At 41.2% G+C, this 22,971-nt stretch overlaps 1 protein-coding gene across 2 annotated transcripts in view; it reads right to left on the minus strand.

Annotated features, from left to right (window-relative positions):
* Positions 1-1,188: 1,188 nt before the first annotated feature.
* spns2 (SPNS lysolipid transporter 2, sphingosine-1-phosphate) overlaps positions 1,189-22,971 on the minus strand; it is a 147,428-nt gene continuing 125,645 nt past the window's right edge. The window contains exons 12-13 of one of the 2 annotated variants that reach the window (XM_064980791.1): positions 21,586-21,622; positions 1,189-4,466 (exon numbers count right to left, since the gene is read on the minus strand). In XM_064980791.1, coding sequence (XP_064836863.1) covers positions 4,458-4,466; positions 21,586-21,622 — 46 coding nt within the window. In that variant the 3' untranslated portion in view covers positions 1,189-4,457. Of the gene's footprint in view, positions 4,467-21,575; positions 21,623-22,971 lie in introns of both variants that reach the window. The other variant, XM_064980792.1, reaches the window with a different exon arrangement.

Consider the following 22,971-nt stretch of genomic DNA (forward strand, 5'->3'; position numbering starts at 1 on the left):
AAACTAATTGGAATTTCTGATCTGTTTTTTTTACTGGGTATTTGCTCAGGCCTTTGACCACATCCGTTCCATATTGGTGGAGTAAGCTATACATTGTATGTGTGGTAGTACACTTGTATTTGTTAAGAGTCAGATGTGGACAAGGTGGTACTTCACAGTACCTAAAATGACTCTGTGTGTTGTCAAAGGACTATATTCTGTAGGTTTCAGTAGAAAAGAACACATGGAATTTCCAGGAGAGCTGACTGGAGTGCTGTGTGTGTCTCTCTGTTTCCTGTCTACACCCTCATGGAGACAGGAAACCTATTGTAGCTATACGTCACCCTAACTATCCTTCGGTCAAGGACATGTAACCATGGTTGAACGTCAACATTTTGACATATTTCTAATGAAATATGTCTGCAAACCGTTTGACCTTTTACCTCCCCCCTCCCTTTCCAGGCAAATATTGTGTTTTGACACTGTAGATCTGAAATAAAAGTTCCTCTGTGTACACTAGGTTCACGTTCACTTTCTGTGTTCTGTCTCAGCTAGTGTGTCTCTGACTGAAACACACAGTATAGTGACCACAGGCTTACCTAAACTCATGAACCAAAGAATCTCTGTCAGTGCCTTAGCATAAAGCTGTGTTGCCTGGCTACATGGTTGGTACACCTCACGGAACAATACAAGGCTTCATTGATTCAACGCTCCAAACTCAGCCATACTCTCTCTCTTACCTAGTTGGCTATGATTAAAATCAAGCCTTTGTGAGTCTGTCTCCCACTGAAAAGAGAGGAAAAAAATTGCCCCATAGCAAAATAGGTTCCTTGGCCCACTCCCCTTCCTGGGGTCCTTTCTAAATGAGCCTATGCATTACCTTCCTTTCAGGTGTACTGGCCGTCTACTCTTCCTTGTCTGGTGTGTGTTTCTAGATACACAACTGTGTGAGGGAGCTTTTAAAGGGTTCTGGGCTGTTCTGAATGTTGGCTCAAACTAAATGGCGCCACGTAATCTAATTTGACTCCTTCAAAAGAGAAATGACTCGTCAACTCATGTGATTCAACTGATTCTTAATGGTGATACTGTTATTGTTTGTCATCTGCCTTCACAGTCAAAGATATTTTGAAAGATAAAATATATCTTAAAAGATTTTAAAAAATTAAAAGAAGGAAACACGAGAATCAGATGCAAATGATGACGCTGTGATACACTTTGATTAAATACGTTTATTTTATCATTTACATATAGGTGTACATTTCATATCACCCCCTGAGGGAGTGTCACAGTTAAGTTCTAGAATAATTTTGTTGATCGCTTGTATTTTCTTTTTCACTTATTTTTTAACACAGTTATTCTAAAAATAAAAATAACCTCTGTTTTCTGCTCAATATCAGAAATAGGCCTCTTTTTACATGATTCTTGTATGACAAGAAAGAGCACATTCTCAATACATCACTCCTGTGATTATTCAAATAGAATTACTCCATACAAATTCTGTTTTTACTTCTAAAGGATATTTTATCTAAATTATGTAAATTTGGAATTGTGTGAACCTCTAACCCATCCAAACAAAACAATGTGCCCCTCTACTGTTGTTCTAAGACAGAATGCCAGCATGAAAGTGTTCTGTGCTGTGGGAGAGTGTTCTACAGAGTTCTATAGAATGTGTGAAGTGGATTCTAGAACAACATGCCAGTTATGGGCTAAGGGTTACAAATAAATCCCTGAATATCACCTTCTCAAAATCAAATGAAAATTAACGTGCAAAATACTTTGATTTGTTGGTCTAGAAAAAGAAGTGACACTTTTGAAAATACAAAATGAAGCATTGAGCAATAGAGCATAGAACAATACTTTGGTTATAAAACGGTTAACGATGCAGTTCCCTGTGTATGTGTTTGTGTGTGTCTGTGCGTTTGCGTGTGTGTGTGATATCCAATTCATGATCACAGTAAACACAAGGATTCTCAGTGATGTAAAAAGGTATTGTGTTGTTTCATTGCAATACAATATGATGAATGTATACGTAGGAGCCTTTCTTAACCCAAAGAGACAATAAAGTGTATACTTAAGAATATACTTAAAACATCAACTTCCCTTTACAGATTCTTCTTCAATCTTCATTAACAAACAAATAAATACATTGCATCCAAGCCATCATTTACAATATATTAAAATCGCTGCATAATATAGCTATATATCTCTATTGCAGTCATATATAAAACTAATTTGTATAAAAAGAAAGTCCATAAAAGAAAGGAAAGAAAGATAAGAAACTTGATTAAGATGCTGCTGCTTAGTAAACACATCAGGTTGGATAGAATCACATTCAGAGAGCTCTCCTCCTCACAGTTTATGTCTGCTTCTGAAATATTACCCTATATAGTGCACTACCTTTGATCAGAGCACTATGGGCCTAGGTCAAAAGTAGTGGACTTGATAGGGTAACATTTGGGTCACAGATCTAGCGAGGGAAGCTGAGACAAATTAACTGGCAATAGAGACACATCCATCATCCCACGACCCCCCCCCCCACACACACACACCAAGCCAAGATGAGTCAGACCCATAATTTACTACACAATAACCATTTCAAAGCCTATCCAATGAATTCAATCTATCACAAAATTTCCACACATTTTCACATCAAGTTCTACAAGGTGCTTTCCTTTCAATAGAAAATATGAAACCACATATTCCTTCTGTAGAGTTGTGTGTTGGAGAAAAGTTACTTTCGTTGCGTTGTAAAGTACAGAATTCGTCCTAAAAATGATTATTGTCTTCCTCTCTGACATATTATGTTAGAGTAGATTGCATGATATTGCATAAACTGTCAAATATGATGCCCAAACTGTTACATAGAATGGTCCATTAGTATATTGCAGTAAAGAATAATCTCCATTGTGTATATAGTGAATCAGAGATAAAAATGTATTTTCTTCTGTATCCTATGAAAGCAGTGCTTTTTTTCCAATGCCACAACTCCTAGTCCCCATTTGAGGGTGAATAAGGGTAAAAACTCCTCCAATTTAACCTGGGCAATATGATGCCTTTCGAAGGGTTTGATTTCTGTGGCTAATTAACTTATGACTACAACCGACTGAGGCTCCCTCTTTTAAGGGTCCTTTTCTTTCCTCAACTCCAGGAATGGGATATCCACAAGGGGTAAAATAATCCCTGTGTGTGCACAAAGACAGCTATTGTGACTGGTTGGGGATAGTGAATCTTAATCCACCATTAAAAGGTGCCACTGTCACTCTCTTTCAACGTGGGTGGTGTATCCAGTCCGGAACCTCAAATCCAACCATCTGAGATAAATTTGGTTAAAAGGAACATTGTTCACAGATAGGGCCAATGCATGCTAGGCTACTTCTCCCACTGTATAGAATGCATTGCTCCCTTCAAAGCAGGGTAAAAACAAGTATATCGTTCACCCCTTCAAAACTGCTTCTATAGGTTCAAATGGAGCATTTACATATTTAAAAAAAAACAAAAAAACAATTACATTAGAATAACTATAAAACATGTACTACTCCAGTGTCCTTTCATCAATGAGCTGGGGAGGTCTCACCTTAAGCCTATTGAAACAATCATAGGCAATCAAGAATAACCTCCAGTTTCATATCCAACATCACAGGGTAGAATAAAAACATCTTTGATCACTTACTGAGTATGGTACGGTGTGGCCGGCACTGTTTTAATATAAGTGCTAAAAAAGACATAGAAACAAAATATAACATGGAAGGGGACGAAAAGAAAAGAAAAAACCTGCCTGCACTGTGTGTCATTAATGTATAAGCTCAAAGTCTTAAGGCTGGCTGGATGGATCATCAGACCTGACTGTCATGGTGGATGGAGAGAGAGAAATGGAGTCACTGACTTTGTTCACTATTTATACATTTTTTGGCCTTTAAGTGACTTCCTGGTTTTGATGGTTGTGGTGGTTATTATAGTGACGGCAGTCAGTAAAGAACCTCTGTGTGGTGGAATGTCATGATATTGCTCTTGGTGCAGATTGACAGGCCATGTGACAGACAGACAGATGGACGGACAGACAGATAGGGCAGGTCCATGTTCAGCATTCAGTAGTATAGCACTGGGGGAGGGGCCAGGTGGTTCTGTGACTCGCTCTTAGTAGACAACCCGAATAGGTCAGAGGCCATCAGCTGCCGAGCCGATTGGTTTCAGCCCACTGCTTTGTGTGATTGGCCAGTCCCATGGAGTGGTGTAACTGAGGCTTCTATAGGGTTAAACAAAGCGCTCCCTCTTTCCAGTTATAAACAGTAACAGCCTCCACACAACATGTTGAATAAGAAAAGTGATGATGAGGGTGGTGATGAAGAGGATGAAGAAGTTAAAGGTGGATGGCTTGGGTATAAAGACGTGGATCAGCTGCCCCTCTATCTCTCTCTTTCATCCTCCTTCGTTCAGCGCAGCATGCAGAGCCTCTGCTTCCTCCCAAGGACGGCCCCTCCTCAGGAGACCTGGAGAGACATAAAGAAAGAGAGAGAGTGAAGGAGAAAGAGAGAGACAGAAAAGAGAGAGAGAAGAGGAAATGGAGAGTGTGGTTAGGCTCTGGCCTCCCCACAGGATGTTCCCATGTAATTAGTGCTCCAGTGCTCCTCGGCTCGGCCATCTGTCTGGTGGCTCTGCACTGCCTGGCTCTGGGTCAGCCTGGCTCTGCTCTGATACACCAACCCCACTGGGAGCAGCTATGGAGCTATTGAGCTCCACACTACTCCTCTCCACTCCATACAAACCTAAACACCACAAACACTGTCTGGTGGCTCTGCCTGGCTCTGGTTCAGCCTGGCTCTACTCTGATACACTCGCTGCCCACTGGGAATGATCCAGCAATAATGGACCTCTCCTTCACACCAAAACATGGCCACACTTAGGAACAGATAACCAGCTGATAGATCTCTTCACAGTCTTTAACCAGCTGATAGATCTCTCCACAGTCTACGCTAAAACATGAACACGCATGTTTGTGTTTACTCCCTCAATTTGTGCCACATCGACACCTTTAAACCTACTACACTGAAACAGATGTATTGGGGGATATAACACCTGTCTCACTCAGCCAAAATGTTTGTTGTTGTTGTACCCTCCCTCCCTACTGAATTAGAGAAGTGTGTGTGTGGATGCTCCAGCGCTCTGCTGAGAACTACAATAGGATTAGAGCAGTAGAGCAGGGGGCTTGGCTGGTTGCTGTTCCACTGTTTCTCCCTCATAGTACCACCAGCCTCCCATCCACAACAAGAGTAATTACCTTAAACGCTGCAAGATTATAGGATTTCAGAGAACAATGTGTTTGTGTGTGTGTGTGCCACAAAGCCAAAAACTCTTAGTCAGAATTGCAGCTTTATTATGGTAATTATTTCCAATGATTGTCTTACACAATAAGAGGTTGGCAATAACATTCCCCTGGAAAGAAAGGATGCTTTGAAAACTGATACTGGCAGACTAGCAGGTGTAAGATATGTTTGCATTAGACACCAGTGGAGGCTGCTGAGGGGAGGATGGCTCATAATAGTGGATGGAATGGAATGGCATCAAACACATGGAAACTGTTCTCACCAATGAATGTGCCACCAACCTCCTCTGTTAGACACAGCCTTATTGAAGCATGTCTAGAGTGGTGGAATTCTACAGCAGTATTCCAAAACTAGCACCTTCTCCAAAGCTCTTTTGGTTAACATCGGGGGAAGTGACCAGGAGGAAGATTAAGCAGGGACACATGCTGATCAGCCTGAGTGCTGCCCCAAAAATGCAATCAAACCAATTGGAGGGGGTGTTGCTCAGGAGGGAGGCTGCAAATCATGACAAAGGGAGGTTGGAAGGCAGCAAATAGACACAGAATGCCTTGACTTGGCTGGCTACATGCATAGTTTGCATACACCCAGCATGGTTTAGCTAGGCTTGACTGGCTACAATACCAGGGTTGGCTTGCCTGGGCAGAATGGATAGGCTGCACTACTTAGACCCACAAAACAGCTTGGTAGTCATGAGTATAGATAGACACATTATGAAAAGGCACACTAGGAGGGCAGTATCTTGGCACACAGAACCAAATCTTGTGCATGTGCTGGCTTCTCTTTGGCTGCTACATTTAACAGAGTCAACAAGAGTCTAGGAGGGCAGAAATGTGGATCAAATTCACCTACCCACACCCACATTAACTGGAAGGAAGAGCCCCTTCCCTGGCCTCATGTCTGGTCTGGTGCCCGATGGAGGGTAGACCACACTGGGGTGGGTGTACTACTACTACGGTATGTGTGGTCTGTAGTTATGCCTCTCTCTGTACCCTCTGGATCCTAAACCCAACCAGTAGAACCCTGTTGAGTACTCAAGGCTTTTGTTGAATGGAGAAAAATATATAGTCTGGATTCACTGTCTACAGCTGCAAAAACAGGTTTGAATAGAGGGGACGTTTGGAGCTGCAATGAAAAATGGACCACCTGAATGAATGGTCAACCACAAGTTGGAACTGGGAGAGCGAATGCTGAAAAAACATCCTGCTGTCAAATCTAACAGTGAAATGTTGACAGTTTATAACATGTATTCTTCTGTGGGTTAACAAGCGCTAGCTGTCGGTGTGAATCCACAGCCCTCTGTGGTTATCGTCGTCCACACTACTTTACCTCCATGTAGACATTAATTGGATCTATGCTTATCTGATCTCTAGTGTTGAGCGATGAATTGAAATGTCTGTTATTTTTCTCTTTTTAAACAACTAATTGACCGATGTCGCTTCAATTACTTGAATTCCATTTTGTTCAGGTTTTTTCGGAGCTCAACGTGCAGCTTCTCTAGCGGTAAATCGATTCTAGCCCGATGTAGTAGGGGTGTTGTAGTTTCCAACAAGCCAATATTCGACATAGTTTAGGGCAGAAAAAGTGGTAATAAACTTCAATGACCTCAATCCATTGCGTTCCTTGTCGATCTGTGTGGGCTCTACCTGAAAATACATGATCTACTCTAAGTGATTGATAGTTGGTATCCAGTATTCATAACATTATGCCTTATTTACTTTAAAGAACTACTAAAATAGTGATTTGTCAGACAGGATAGGCCGCAGCTCTATAGAGATGACTTGGAATTAAGTAATAAAGTCATCAAATAAATCAAATGTATACACACACACAACTGAAATATTTTAGTAAAGTAATATGAATAAATTATGGTTAAAGATGCACTATGCATTCATTGAAATATCTTTTCCATAACCAAAAATATTGTATTTTCAGCTGTTTGAAAATTGTGTATAAAACCGAAAGTAAAAGAGGCAAAAACAAAACTTAAGCATAAAAATAGCCCACACAGAAGAAATCTACCACTTCTTAAACAATGACAGATCAGGATCTCAGCGATCACTGCCTCATTGCCTGTATCCGCTATAGATCCGCGGTCAAAACGGCCACTCTTCATCACTGTCAAACGCTCCCTAAAACACTTCTGCGAGCAGGCCTTTCTAATTGACCTGGCCCGGGTATCCTGGAAGGATATTGACCTTATCCCGTTGGTAGGGGATGCCTGGTCATTCTATAAAAGTAATTTCCTCCCCAACCTGTTGCGACTCTAGGGGGAGTATTTTCATTTTTGGAAAAAAAACATTCCCGTTTTAAACGGGATATTTTGTCAGGACAAGATGCTAGAATATGCATATAATTGACAGCTTTGGATAGAAAACACTAATGTTTCCAAAACTGTAAAGATATTGTCTGTGAGTATAACAGAACTGATGTTGCAGGCGAAAGCCTGAGAAAAATCCAATCCGGAAGTGCCCCATATTTTGAAAGCGCTGCGTTCCAATGAGTCCCTATTGAGCTGTGAATGTGCTATCAACCAGCGTACGCTTTATACGTATTCCCCAAGGTGTCTACAGCATTGTGACGTAGTTTTACGCATTTATGTTGAAGAATAGCCGTAGGTGGCTACATTGCGCAAGTGGTCAACTGATGCCCCCAGAGAGATTCTCGCGTAAAATACAGAGGTAGCCATTACTCCAATCGGTCCTACTGAAAAACAAATTGTCTCGATGGATACATTATTGAATAGATATTTGAAAAACACCTTGAGGATTGATTATAAACAACGTTTGCCATGTTTCTGTCGATATTATGGAGCTAATTTGGAGAGAAAAAATTGCCGTTTTCGTGACTGCAATTTCCAGGCGATTTCTCAGCCAAACGTGAAGAACAAACGGAGCTATTTCGCCTACAAAAATAATATTGTTGGAAAAAAGGAACATTTGCTATCTAACTGGGAGTCTCGTGAGTGAAAACATCCGAAGCTCATCAAAGGTAAACAATTTAATTTGATTACTTTTCTGATTTCTGTGACCAAAATGCTATGCTAGGCTATCGATAAACTTACACAAATGCTTGTCTAGCTTTGGCTGTAAAGCATATTTTGAAAATCTGAGATGACAGGGTGATTAACAAAAGGCTAAGCTGTGTCTCAATATATTTCATTTGTGATTTTCATGAATAGGAATATTTTCTAGGGATATTTATGTCTGTTGCATCATGCTAATTAGTTTCAGGCGATGATTACGCTCCCGCATGCGGGATGGGAGTCAGCAGAGGTTTTAAATAAGCATGCCCCTTTCAAAAAATGTAGAAATAAGAACAGATACAGCCCTTGATTCACTCCAGACTTGACTGCCCTCGACCAGCACAAAATTCTAGTGGTGGACTGCACTAGAATCGAAGTCCCCGCGATATGCAACTTTTCAGGGAAGTCAGGAACCAATACACGCAGTCAGTCAGGAAAGCAAAGGCTAGCTTTTTCAAACAGAAATTTGCATCCTGTAGCTCTAACTCCAAAATGTTTTGGGACACTGTAAAGTCCATGGAGAATAAGAGCACTTCCTCCCAGCTGCCCACTGCACTGAGGCTAGGAAACTGAGCGGGCCACGGGTGCACCTCAGCCACGCTCAAGGTATTAAACGATATCATAACCGCCATTGATAAAAGACTCTGTCAATCACCGTATTCTCATCGGCAGACTCAACAGCCTTGGTTTCTCAAATGACTGCCTCACCTGGTTCACCAACTACTTCTCAGATAGAGTTCAGTGTGTCAAATCGGAGGGCCTGTTGTCTGGACCTCTGGCAGTCTCAATGGGGGTACCACAGGGTTCAATTCTCGGGCCGACTCTTTTCTCTGTATATATCAACGATGTCGCTCTTGCTGCTGGTGATTCCCTGATCCAACTCTACGCAGACAACACCATTCTGTATTCCTTGGATACTGTGTTCACAAACCTCCAAACGAGCTTCAATGCCATGTATATATGCTGTAGCAGTCCTTCCGTGGCCTCCAACTGCTCTAAAACGCTAGTAAAATGAAATGCATGCTTTTCAACCGATCGCTGCCCGCACCCGCCTGCCCGACTAGCATCACTACTCTGGACGGTTCTAACTTAGAATACGTGGACAGCTACAAATACCTAGGTGTCTGGTGAGACTGTAAACTCTCCTTCCAGACTCATATTAAACATCTCCAATCCAAAATTAAATCTAGAATCAGATTCCTATTTCGCAACAAACCTCCTTCATTCACGCCGCCATACATACCCTACTAAAACTGACTATCCTACCGATCCTCGACTTCGGCGCTGTCATTTACAAAATAGCTTCCAACACTCTACTCATCAACTGGATGCAGTCTATCACAGTGCCATCTGTTTTATCACCAAAGCCCCATACACCACCCACCACTGCGACCTGTATGCTCTCATTGGCTGGCCCTCGCTACATATTCGTCGCCAGACCCACTGGCTCCAGGTCATCTATAAGTCCTTGCTAGGTAAAGCTCCACCTTATCTCAGCTCACTGGTCACCATAACAACACCCACCTATAGCACGCGCTCCAGCAGGTATATCTCACTGGTCATCCCCAAAGCCAACATCTACTTTGGCCACCTTTCCTTCCATTTGTCTGCTGCCAATGACTGGACGAATGACAAAAATCGCTGAAGTTTTAGACTCATATCTCCCTCGCTAACTTTAAACGTCAGCTATCTGAGCAGCAAACCGATCGCTGCAGCTGTACACAGCCCATCTGTAAATAGCCCATCCAATCTACCTACCTCATCCCCAAATTGTTTTTATTTACTTTTTGCTATTTTGCACACCAGTATTTCTACTTTCACATCATCATCTGCACATCTATCACTCCAGTGTTAATCTTAATTAAGATGTGTAGTGTTAGGGCAAAAACCAAAACATGCACCCCTTGGGGTCCTGAGGACCAAGTTTGGGAAACACTGACTTAGACAGGTCTTTTAACATGCAATATTTTCAACACAATTACATTTTGCATGCATTTCTAAACACTATTGTCCTCACTTGGGATTTGAACTCACAACCTCTTGGTTCACAGCATCTTGATCTTCCTGCTACACCACCACGTCTGTGTCAATAATCAGATCATCTGACTATACTCTCCTCATTGATTTGATTTACTTGTTCCAGCAATTTTCTGTATAGTTGTCTGATGTTGGTGGGGCATATTACTCTGTTTTAACGTTACTCCTTAATCACTATGATTTAAAAAAAATGCTAGCAGTGCAGTTGAAAACAGCCATTGACACAGACATGGTTGCATATAGCGGGATGATCGGAATGCTGTGAGCCAAGAGGTTGTGAGTTCAAATCCCAGGTGAAAGCATGTTGAAAAATAATGACTGTATTATATGAACATGCACAATGTAATCATGTACGTTAAAAGCACTGTGTGAATGGATTGGTGGTTTTCCTTGATGGACTCGGCAACAATAACGTCTAATGAAACAAGTGACATGTTTTTCGGAGTGGCTGTGGTTCCGAATGTTCAGGAAACCTGATTTGCCATTGCTAAAGATATGGAGATTTCTGCGCAAGTGGAGGATTTTTTTTTTTACAAAGCGGTTTTCCACTTCGCTGCCTACACTCTCCTCTGCTGCCGCTTCTCCCTCCTTGATCTGCAATATGTCTGGTGTCGCACACAGTTTTTCAGTTCTGCCCACACATTTTCTATAGGATTGATCTCAGGGCTTTGTCATGGCTACTCCAATACCTTGACTTTGTTGTCCTTAAGCCATTTTGCCACAACTTTGGAAGTATGCTTGGGGTCATTGTCCATTTGGAAGACCCATTTGCGATCAAGCTTTATCTTCCTGACTGATGCCTTGAGATGTTGCTTCAATACATATATCCACATCCCTTTCCTACCTCATGATGCCATCTATTTTGTGAAGTGCACCAGACCCTCCTGTAGCAAAGCACCCCCACAACATGATGCTGCCACCCCTGTGCTTCACGGTTGGGATGGTATTCTTCGGCTTGCAAGCATCCCCCTTTTTCCTCCAAACATAACGGTGGTCATTATGGCCAAACAGTTCTATTTTTGTTTCATCAGACCAGAGTATATTTCTCCAAAAAGTACAATCTTTGTCCCCATGTGCAGTTGAAAACCGTAGTCTGGCTTTTTATGGCGGTTTTGGAACAGTGGCTTCTCCCTTGCTGAACGGCCTTTCAGGTTATGTTGATATAGGACTTGTTTTTACTGTGGATATAGATACTTTTGTACCTGTTTCCTCCAGCATCTTCACAAGGTGGGATTGATTTGCACTTTTTGCAAGAAAGTACGTTCATCTCTAGGAGACAGAACACGTCTCCTTCCTGAGCGGTATGACGGCTGCATTGTCCCATGGTGTTTGTACTTGCGTACCATTGTTTGTACAGATGAACGTGGTACCTTCAGGCTTTTGGAAATTGCTCCCAAGGATGAACCAGACTTGTGGAGGTCCACAATTTTTTTCTGAGGTCTTGGCTGATTTCTTTTGATTTTCCCATGATGTCAAGCAAAGAGGCACTGAGTTTGAAGGTAGGCCTTGAAATACAACCACATATGTGAATTAGCCTATCAGAAGCTTCTAAAGACATTACATCATTTTCTGAAATTTTCCAAGCTGTTTAAAGGCACAATCAACTTAGTGTATGTAAACCTCTGACCCACTGGAATTGTGATACAGTGAAATAATCTGTCTGTAAACAATCGTTGGAAAAATTACTTGTGTTGTGCACAAAGTAGATGTCCTAACCAACTTGCCAAAACTATAGTTTGTTAACCTCTCTGCGCACGGAACCCGGTAGCGGGATGAAATACGACAACATACGATGATCGCTACATAAATAGTCATTTTAAACATTCATGAAAATACAAGTGCTAATCCAACTGCGTTGTCAGATTTAAAAAAGGATTTACTGCAAAAGAATACAATGCAATTATCTGAGGATAGAGCCCCATAAAAAACAACTATTTCAACTAGCACAGGCGTAACAAAATCCCAAACTGCAATAAAATAAATTGTTTACCTTTGACGATCTTCCTCTGTTTGCAGTCCCAATGCTCATTGTTACACAATGAATGGTCTATTGTTTGATCAAATCCATTTTTACAGCCGAACACAAAACATTTTGTGAACCGCTTGTGTCGTGTATTCTGTCTCATTCCATTTTTGACGACACACTCGAGGTAAATACACACACAGAACGTGACTTTTCTAGTCATTTTTGGTTTCATTGCAATCAACTGGTTTGTTTGTTACACAACCAAACCTAAATGGGTCATTTCGCGGGACGTATTGACTGAAAGAAACCGATTAGAAGACAACAAATAATGACATCATTGTGCACCAACGATTTGGCCGCTGTTTCATTGATTGACCGCATTTTAACCCAATGACCACTGATCGTCTTAAAATCTAGCTGGGTAGATAGCCAATGAGCTGAGGTAAACAGCAATATGTAATGTTTATGTGTTGGAAGACAAACCCATGTACAGTGCCTTGCGAAAGTATTCGGCCCCCTTGAACTTTGCGACCTTTTGCCACATTTCAGGCTTCAAACATAAAGATATAAAACTGTATTTTTTTGTGAAGAATCAACAACAAGTGGGACACAATCATGAAGTGGAACGACATTTATTGGATATTTTAAACTTTTTTAACAAATCAAAAACTGAAAAATTGGGCGTGCAAAATTATTCAGCCCCTTTACTTTCAGTGCAGCAAACTCTCTCCAGAAGTTCAGTGAGGATCTCTGAATGATCCAATGTTGACCTAAATGACTAATGATGATAAATACAATCCACCTGTGTGTAATCAAGTCTCCGTATAAATGCACCTGCACTGTGATAGTCTCAGAGGTCCGTTAAAAGCGCAGAGAGCATCATGAAGAACAAGGAACACACCAGGCAGGTCCGAGATACTGTTGTGAAGAAGTTTCAAGCCGGATTTGGATACAAAAAGATTTCCCAAGCTTTAAACATCCCAAGGAGCACTGTGCAAGCGATAATATTGAAATGGAAGGAGTATCAGACCACTGCAAATCTACCAAGACCTGGCCGTCCCTCTAAACTTTCAGCTCATACAAGGAGAAGACTGATCAGAGATGCAGCCAAGAGGCCCATGATCACTCTGGATGAACTGCAGAGATCAACAGCTGAGGTGGGAGACTCTGTCCATAGGACAACAATCAGTCGTATATTGCACAAATCTGGCCTTTATGGAAGAGTGGCAAGAAGAAAGCCATTTCTTAAAGATATCCATAAAAAGTGTTGTTTAAAGTTTGCCACAAGCCACCTGGGAGACACACCAAACATGTGGAAGAAGGTGCTCTGGTCAGATGAAACCACACTGATATGTCTGGCAGACATATCAGTGTGGATGACGGATCACCACCTCAAGCTGAACCTCGGCAAGACGGAGCTGCTCTTCCTCCCGGGAAGGACTGCCCGTTCCATGATCTCGCCATCACGGTTGACAACTCCATTGTGTCCTCCTCCCAGAGCGCTAAGAACCTTGGCGTGATCCTGGACAACACCCTGTCGTTCTCAACCAACATCATGGCGGTGGCCCGTTCCTGTAGGTTCATGCTCTACAACATGCGCAGAGTACGACCCTGCCTCACACAGGAAGCGGCGCAGGTCCTAATCCAGGCACTTGTCATCTCCCGTCTGGATTACTGCAACTCGCTGTAGGCTGGGCTCCCTGCCTGTGCCATTAAACCCCTACAACTCATCCAGAACGCCGCAGCCCGTCTGGTGTTCAACCTTCCCAAGTTCTCTCACGTCACCCCGCTCCTCCGCTCTCTCCACTGGCTTCCAGTTGAAGCTCGCATCCGCTACAAGACCATGGTGCTTGCCTACGGAGCTGTGAGGGGAACGGCACCGCAGTACCTCCAGGCTCTGATCAGGCCCTACACCCAAACAAGGGCACTGCGTTCATCCACCTCTGGCCTGCTCGCCTCCCTACCACTGAGGAAGTACAGTTCCCGCTCAGCCCAGTCAAAACTGTTCGCTGCTCTGGCCCCCCAATGGTGGAACAAACTCCCTCACGACGCCAGGACAGCGGAGTCAATCACCACCTTCCGGAGACACCTGAAACCCCACCTCTTCAAGGAATACCTAGGATAGGATAAGTAATCCTTCTCACCCCCCCCCCCCTTAAATGATTTAGATGCACTATTGTAAAGTGGCTGTTCCACTGGATGTCAGAAGGTGAATTCACCAATTTGTAAGTCGCTCTGGATAAGAGCGTCTGCTAAATGACTTAAATGTAAATGTAAAATGTAAATGAAACCAAAATTGAACTTTTTGGCAACAATGCAAAACGTTATGCTTGGAGTAAAAGCAACACAGCTCATCACCCTGAACACACCATACCCACTGTCAAACATGGTGGTGGCAGCATCATGGTTTGGGCCTGCTTTTCTTCAGCAGGGACAGGGAAGATGGTTTAAATTGATGGGAAGATGGATGGAGCCAAATACAGGACTATTCTGGAAGAAAACCTGATGGAGTCTGCAAAAGACCTGAGACTGGGACGGAGATTTGTCTTCCAACAAGACAATGATCCAAAACATAAAGCAAAATCTACAATGGAATGGTTCAAAAATAAACATATCCAGGTGTTAGAATGGCCAAGTCAAAGTCCAGACCTGAATCCAATCGAGAATCTGTGGAAAGAACTGAAAACTGCTGTTCACAAATGCTCTCCATCCAACCTCACTGAGCTCGAGCTGTTTTGCAAGGAGGAATGGGAAAACATTTCAGTCTCTCGATGTGCAAAACTGATAGAGACATACCCCAAGCGACTTACAGCTGTAATTGCAGCAAAAGGTGGCGCTACAAAGTATTAACTTAAGGGGGCTGAATAATTTTGCACACCCAATGTTTCAGTTTTTGATTTGTTAAAAAAGTTTGAAATATCCAATAAATGTCGTTCCACTTCATGATTGTGTCCGACTTGTTGTTGATTCTTCACAAAAAAATATAAAAATTCTATCTTTATGTTTGAAGCCTGAAATGTGGCAAAAGGTCGAAAAGTTCAAGGGGGCTGAATACTTTCGCAAGGCACTGTAGTAAACTCCGGCATAAAGAGGGTCATTCGCCATTGAAGTTTCATACCGGAAGGATCAACGCATGTTGCGCACAGCGGTGTTTTGGTAAAGCGCATATTCAACTGTTTATATATCAATCAGTATGGCGACTAAGTCAGGGCAAGATAAATCTAAGTCTAGATATACAGAAGTAAACACAATTTTAGAAGAAATTGATCGAGGACGATTCATTTAGCGATTCCCAAATGGAGGAATATTTTTTGAACGGAGAGGACACCGTTTTGGACTGGTTAGTTATTCTCATACTAATGCCGCCGTTTGAAATTAATAATATAAAATATTATTTGTGAAATGAAATAGCCTATTTGAGGCTGTTGAGGGGAGGGCAGGCCCACAATGGCCTAAGTGAAATGGAGACAGTAGATACAGCTGGTCTGTTGTAATATAATAGAGACAGTAGATCTAGCAGGTCTATAATAATATATTCAACCATATGTTCCCTGTACTATATATATATATCTGTTTATTATACCTGTTAATACAGGGCTCATATGTGAAACTATTCTAACTGAACATTTTCTTTCACAGTGACACTGACTCCGAATGGGAGCCCCCAGTGCCAAGGTGTCCATCCCCCACTGAAGCTGGCTCCTGCCACAAGTGGTGTTCATCTGCCCAAATGTATTTCTGCAGGCATGGATGTGCTATGGCACCTGGCATCAGCAGCATAATATTGTGTCGAGGACTGAGGGTCTTCCAAATATTGAAAGTGTTATTTTGTAAATGTATATATTTTTTTCTTCATGTTTTTTCTCAATTATATATATATATTTTTTTGGGGGGGTGTTAAAATACCATTTTGGTATTTTGTATATAGTTATTCCATTCAAAATGTATAACTTCACCAATTTGGCCACTTGGGTACATTTGGGCTACTTGTGTGGGACACCTGGGTGACTTCATGATAAATGTCATGTAGCACACTCATTCTGGAAGTTATCATTCTGAAACTTTGCACAAGTACTGCTGCCCTCTTATGTGTTTCAATGAAATTGTCCCCATCCTCCTATCTGAATGTTTGTTTTATCTTGTTCATTTTAAAGATATTAAAATACAAAAAAACATGTTTTTTTTCATTGTATTATCTAAACCAGATCTATTGTGTTATATTATCCTACATTCAATTCATTTACACAAACTTCAGAGTGTTTTCTTTCAAATGGTACCAAGAATATGCACATCCTTGGTTCTCTGCCTGAGCTAACGGCTGTTAGATTAGGGTATGTCTTCAGGCGGAAATTGAAAAAAGTAGGGGGGTAGTAGCCACAAGAAATTTGTGGAGTGGTTGAAAAACAAGTTTTAATGACTCCAACCTAAGTGTATGTAAACTTCCAACTTCAACTGTATACATTTGACTAGAGCTAGTATCAAGCAAGCAAAGAGGCTAATTAGCCGAGACAGGAGCACAAAGGGATAGATACATTCTTGACCCCATGTATAAACACGATAACCTTGAAAAGCCAGGTCACAATAACATGAAACACAAATCTTTGCCAATCAGTGGGTCAGGGTGTAATCTTGTTATTTTTAGTCTGTTACTCCAAAACCTCCCCATTGTCCTGCTGTGGAGAGTTGGCAATGCAGAACATTTCCCCCGTGTGTGTGTTTATTTTTTGGGGGACGGGGCGGGGGATTTGATAATTAATGTGAGAGGCTGAGCGGTGTGTGTGTCGGAGTGTGATAAGGGGATGAAGGAGGGAGGTGTGCCTGTGTGTGTGTGTGATAAAGAGAGGAAGGAGGGAGGGTACCAAGGCCAATAATGCCCTGACGACTCCTTGACGACATCCCGTAATGTACACAATAGACCTTGGAACCAAGAGGTACATCAAAGATCAATACGACGACATGAATGTTATCGCCATTTAAAAGGTCTATGGAAACTAGGGGAAAGTGCTTTCTAAGTATAATTAAAGTCTCCAATATTCCCAGTTCTTTCAAAGACCATTGAATCAAAGTCTCCCACTTAAAGGATGATTGTAGAGCATTGCGCCAGTGTCTTATGGACACTACAACTTGTAGTTAGTTAGGAGGAAAAACTATTTTCTTATCGGAGATTGAAAGTTACTTCAATTTTTAAACAGTCATACACATCTGGCGTTAAGCCAGCGCAATTGTAAAACACACACTCGTTTGCAATCTCGACCTGTTAAAGCTGGCACTCTATTTTCAAACCCTAGTGCCAGAAATGGTCATTTACCTGTGTCATACGAGGTGGGAGGGGTCGCAATGTTTAATGTGTCCTAAAAAACGTGCACCAAAGTGTCAATTTCAGTATGCGCTGGTGGGGATATTTATGACCAACCGAAAAGCTGATATTAGCAAGAACCCGGTTGGTTATGACATGGATTTTGACAACAGAAGCACATCCTATCCACCTGTAGCTTCTGCCAAGTCCCCAGCAACCGAATGTTCTGGTTTTCAGGGGAAATTAAAAGAGAGCCAAACTTAACAAGACTTCCACTTTTGGACATTAACAAGGCAACACTGCATCTTAACTCCTCCTCCACATTTACTAGATTGGTTGAACAGTGTAGAAGAGAACCTCCCCCAACAGTTTTTTTCCCTTCTCATTAAGACCAGTGTGTAGGGGATCTAGTTTCAGGGGTTTCTTTTATGCATGTTGCGTTAGGGTTAATCCACCCGTAAGGAACAGTGCCCATATACACATGGAACAAGAGAGATGTGCTTTTTGTGCCGGTAAACCTTGTGTTTAGAAACATTAAAAAAACATGTATTTTTCCCATTTCGTTTCATTTGATTAAAAAACAAGCATACCCCAACCCCCTCTCAGTGAAGACAGTTTTTTTTGTCCTGCCCAATGCATTTGCCAAGTAGTCAAGACTATCAATAAAGGGTTTGGCTCACAAGACCGCTTTGAAATAAATCTTAATCACCAATAATATCAAGTTTAGGAGCAGCATCAAAACAGTGAGCGGACATCCCAATTTTTTGTATGTAGACTATTGTACATTATTTTTTACCAGCTCCTGTTATCATTTTGGATGCGTAAAAAAAACCCTAGGCGTAGATATAATCCACTGGTACTTGTATTTAGAAAAATGTTAGATATTTTCCTGTAAAAATTGATTGTCTTATGTTTCGTTTGATTAAAAAAAAATTGCCCTTAGTAGGTTACCATTACCCTACTATAAATCCTGTTTGGGCTAGGGGGCAGCATTTTCACTTTTGGATGAAAAGCGTGCCCAGAGTAAACTACCTCCTACTCAGTCTCAGTCCTCAGTCTTAGTAGTATTGGATATAAAACACTCTGACATTTCTAAAACTGTTCTAGGGGCAGTATTTCATTTTTGGATAAAAAAACGTTCCCGTTTTAAACAAGATATTTTGTCATGAAAAGATGCTTGACTATGCATATAATTGACACCTTTGGAAAGAAAACACTCTGACGTTTCCAAAACTGCAAAGATATTATCTGTGAGTGCCACAGAACTGATGCTACAGGCGAAACCAAGATGAAACTTCAAACAGGAAATGAGCAAAGGTTTTGAAGCGCTGTTTTCCAATGTCTCCTTATATGGCTGTGAATGCGACAGGAATGAGCCCACAATTTCTGCCGTTTCCCCAAGGTGTCTGCAGCATTGTGACGTATTTGTAGGCATAAGAGACCCCATTTACCAGGTGTCCGCCCGGTGTCCTGCGTCGAAATTGGTGCGTAAACTTCAACTGCAAGTATTTTTCCATGTAATTCAGAGAAGAAAGAAGACTTCCATGAACGATATATCAATGAAGAGATATGTGAAAAACACCTTGAGGATTGATTCTAAACAACGTTTGCCATGTTTCAGTCAATATTAAGGAGTAAATTTGGAAAAAGGTTTGGCATTTTGGTGACTGAATTTTTGTTCATTTTTGGTAGCCAAAAGTGATGTACAAAACGGAGCGATTTCTTCTACACAAAGAATCTTTCAGGAAAAACTGAACATTTGCTATCTAACTGAGAGTCTCCTCATTGAAAACATCCGAAGTTCTTCAAAGGTAAATGATTTTATTTGAATGATTTTCTGGTTTTTGTGAAAATGTTTTTCTGTGACTTGGTGGTGACCTAACATAATCATTTGTGAAGCTTTTGCTGTAAAACCTTTTTGAAATCAGACACTGTGGCTGGGAATTTTATCTTTAAAATGGTGCCTAATACTTGTATGTTTGAGAAATTTGATTTATGAGATTTCTGTTGATTGAATTTGGCGCCCTGCAATTTCATTGGTTGTTGGCAAGGGGTGCTGCTAGCGGAACGGGGTTCCCAGACAGGTGGCTTTCTTATACTGGCCAATGCATTAGCCAAATAGTCTATCCATAAAAGGTTTCTAATAGTCTACTTGTGAGGCATTTGCCATAATGCTTTAAATTATTAACATAGGTCTACCTACAGTGCATACAAACATATATACATATTTGTCAGTCCTACTGTATAGCGCCATGTCAACAGTAGGCCTAAGCTATACAGTATTTGTGCGTCTGTCATCATTATTCCTTCATTCAGGATTATCTGTAATCATGGTAGCATCCACATTAATGTAGAAGTGTTTACAAACATATTATATTCTTACTTCCAATAAAAGTGATTCCAAAATGACACAATACATTATTTACCATTAATTTCTGTTAGGCACAAAATAATCTGAAACACAACCAAAACAAACAGAAAATGCATCCAACAAATTTGTAGAGTCACAAGCTTGATGTAGTCATTACGTGATATAAATATGTGACCAAATACTTAAAATTTTAGTACTTTTATACACATATTAGTGCATTTGGGGAGGCAGGGTAGCCTAGTGGTTAGAGCATTGGACTAGTAACCAGAAGTTTGCAAGTTCAAACCCCCGAGCTGACAAGGTACAAATCTGTCGTTCTGCCCCTGAACAGGCAGTTAACCCACTGTTCCTAGGCCTTTATTGAAAATAAGAATTTGTTCTTTAACTGACTTGCCTAGTTAAATAAAGGTTAAAAAAAATTACTATTGGTGCCCTAAAATGGAGTGTACTATGTACAAAAACTGCTGTACTTTCTAAACGGTTCCCCGATATGGATGAGAATTCACTAAAGCTTCTTGTGACTCCCAAGCCCGCATGCGGGAGCGTAATCATTGCCTGAAACTAATTAGCATAACACAACGGACATAAATATCCCTAGAAAATATTCCTATTTTCCTATGAAATATAATGACACAGCTTAGCCTTTTGTTAATCACCCTGTCATCTCAGATTTATTTTCAAAATATGCTTTACAGCCAAAGTTAGACAAGCATTTGTGTAAGTTTATCGATAGCCTAGCATAGCATTATGCCTTGCTAGCAGCAGGCAACCTTGTCACAAATCAGAAAAGCAATCAAATTAAATTGTTTACCTTTGATAAACTTCGGATGTTTTCACTCGTCTTTTTCCCAAAAGATTATTTTTGTAGGCAAAATAGCTCTGTTTGTTCCTCACGTTTGGTTGAGAAATCGCCCGGAAATTGCAGTCACGAAAACGGCGAAAAATATTCCAAATAGCTCCATAATATCGACAGAAACATGGCAAACGTTATTTATAATCAATCCTCAAGGTGTTTTTCTATTATCTATTCGATAATATATCTGTCGGGACAATTCATTTTTCAGTAGGACCGATTGGAATAATGGCTACCTCTGTATTTTACGTGAGAATCTTGTAAGCTCGTTGATAGCACACTCACAGCTCAATAGGGACTCATTGGAACGCAGCGCTTTCAAAACCTGGGGCACTTCCGGATTGGATTTTTCTCAGGCTTTCGTCTGCAACATCAGTTCTGTTATACTCACAGACAATATCTTTACAGTTATGCTAACGTTAGAGTGTTTTCTATCCAAAGTCGATTATATGCATATTCTAGCATCTTGTCCTGACAAAATATCCCGTTTAAAACGGGAAAGTTTTCTTTCTCCAAAAATGAAAATACTGCCCCTAGAGTGGCAACAGGTTAAAGCTGACAGTCTGCACTTTCACCTCATAGTCATTGTTTGATTTAAAATCCAAATGTTTAGAGTATAGAGCCAATATAAAAACAAATGTTTCAATGTCACAATAATTACAGATGATAAACTTAATTGACATCTAACCTCTTAAGTGTTAGATACACAATCTCAGAGTGATAAAAGTACCTTGTCATACCTTTACTGAGGAGGGTGGTCGCGTCATTGCTGCCAATCTGAGAACAGAACAGAGAAGACAATCAGGAACAATCCACAGACTCCACACATACAGCTCAGTTAAACATCCAGAGGTAGTCCAAAAAACATGTCAGTGTGTGTGTGTATATGAGGATAAAATGCAGGACTAATAGAACTACCCTTGCCACACTATCCTACGCTCTCTTTTGCTGGCCCTTTAAAAAATAATGTTTCTGTCTCTCACGCCTTCTTCTCATACTTTCTTTCCTCACATGCCCCCTGTCTCCCTGATGCCTTTTTTAGTCTGCACCTTTTCTCCTCTCTTCAAAGCACACTTCATGACAATCTGGTCTCTTGCCTCCTCAGGCGGTCGTCCCAGAAGTGAGTTAAGCCGGGCCTGTACTGTACTCACGAGGAGTCACTGATGTGCCTAGCTACACCAGGGCCAACCATGGCAGAGGACATAGATGAGCTCTCACGCCATGTGTGTGTATTTGTGCACCTGCGTGTGTGTGTGTGAGTGTGTAAGTCTAAGTTAGTGAATAATGTGTGTATGTGAATGTGTGGGGGCATATGTGTGCCTTAGCTGAGCTATTAATGGTCTCCACTCAGCCCAAAAAAGCTAACAACCTATAAATATTAAGTCTAGGAATAGACAGAGTCTTGCTCCAGTGAGTACACTCCTTCTGCTTCTTGGCTTTTAAAAATATCCCAGAATATTTAAGGACAGACTCGTACAAGAAAAAGGGCTGCAATTGTCAAGTCAGGAGAAAATGTGTAAATCATGGGGCATTTGAGCATGAACGGACTGTTATCTATATATATACACACAGTATATCACAAAAGTGAGTACACCCCTCACATTTTTGTAAATATTTGAGTATATATTTTCATGTGACAACACTGAAGAAATTACACTTTGCTACAATGTATAACAGTGTAAATTTGCTGTCCCTTCAAAATAACTCAACACACAGACATTAATGTCTAAATCGCTGGCAACAAAAGTGAGTACACCCCTAAGTGAAAATGTCCAAATTGGATCCAATTAGCCATTTTCCCTCCCCGGTGACATGTGACTCATTAGTGTTCCAAGGTCTCAGGTGTGAATGGGGAGCAGGTGTGTTAAATTTGGTGTCATCACTCTCACACTCCCTCATACTGACTGGTCACTGGAAGTTCAACATGGCACCTCATGGCAAAGAACTCTGAGGATCTGAAAAAAATAATTGTTGCGCTACATAAAGATGGCTTGGGCTATAAGAAGATTGCCAAGACCCTGAAACTGAGCTGCAACACGGTGGCCAAGACCATACAGTGGTTTAACTGGACAGGTTCCACTCAGAACAGGCCTCGCCATGGTCCACCAAAGAAGTTGAGTGCATGT

The sequence above is a fragment of the Oncorhynchus masou genome, chromosome 12, assembly GCF_036934945.1.
Source record: "Oncorhynchus masou masou isolate Uvic2021 chromosome 12, UVic_Omas_1.1, whole genome shotgun sequence".
Taxonomy (NCBI): Eukaryota; Metazoa; Chordata; class Actinopteri; order Salmoniformes; family Salmonidae; genus Oncorhynchus; species Oncorhynchus masou.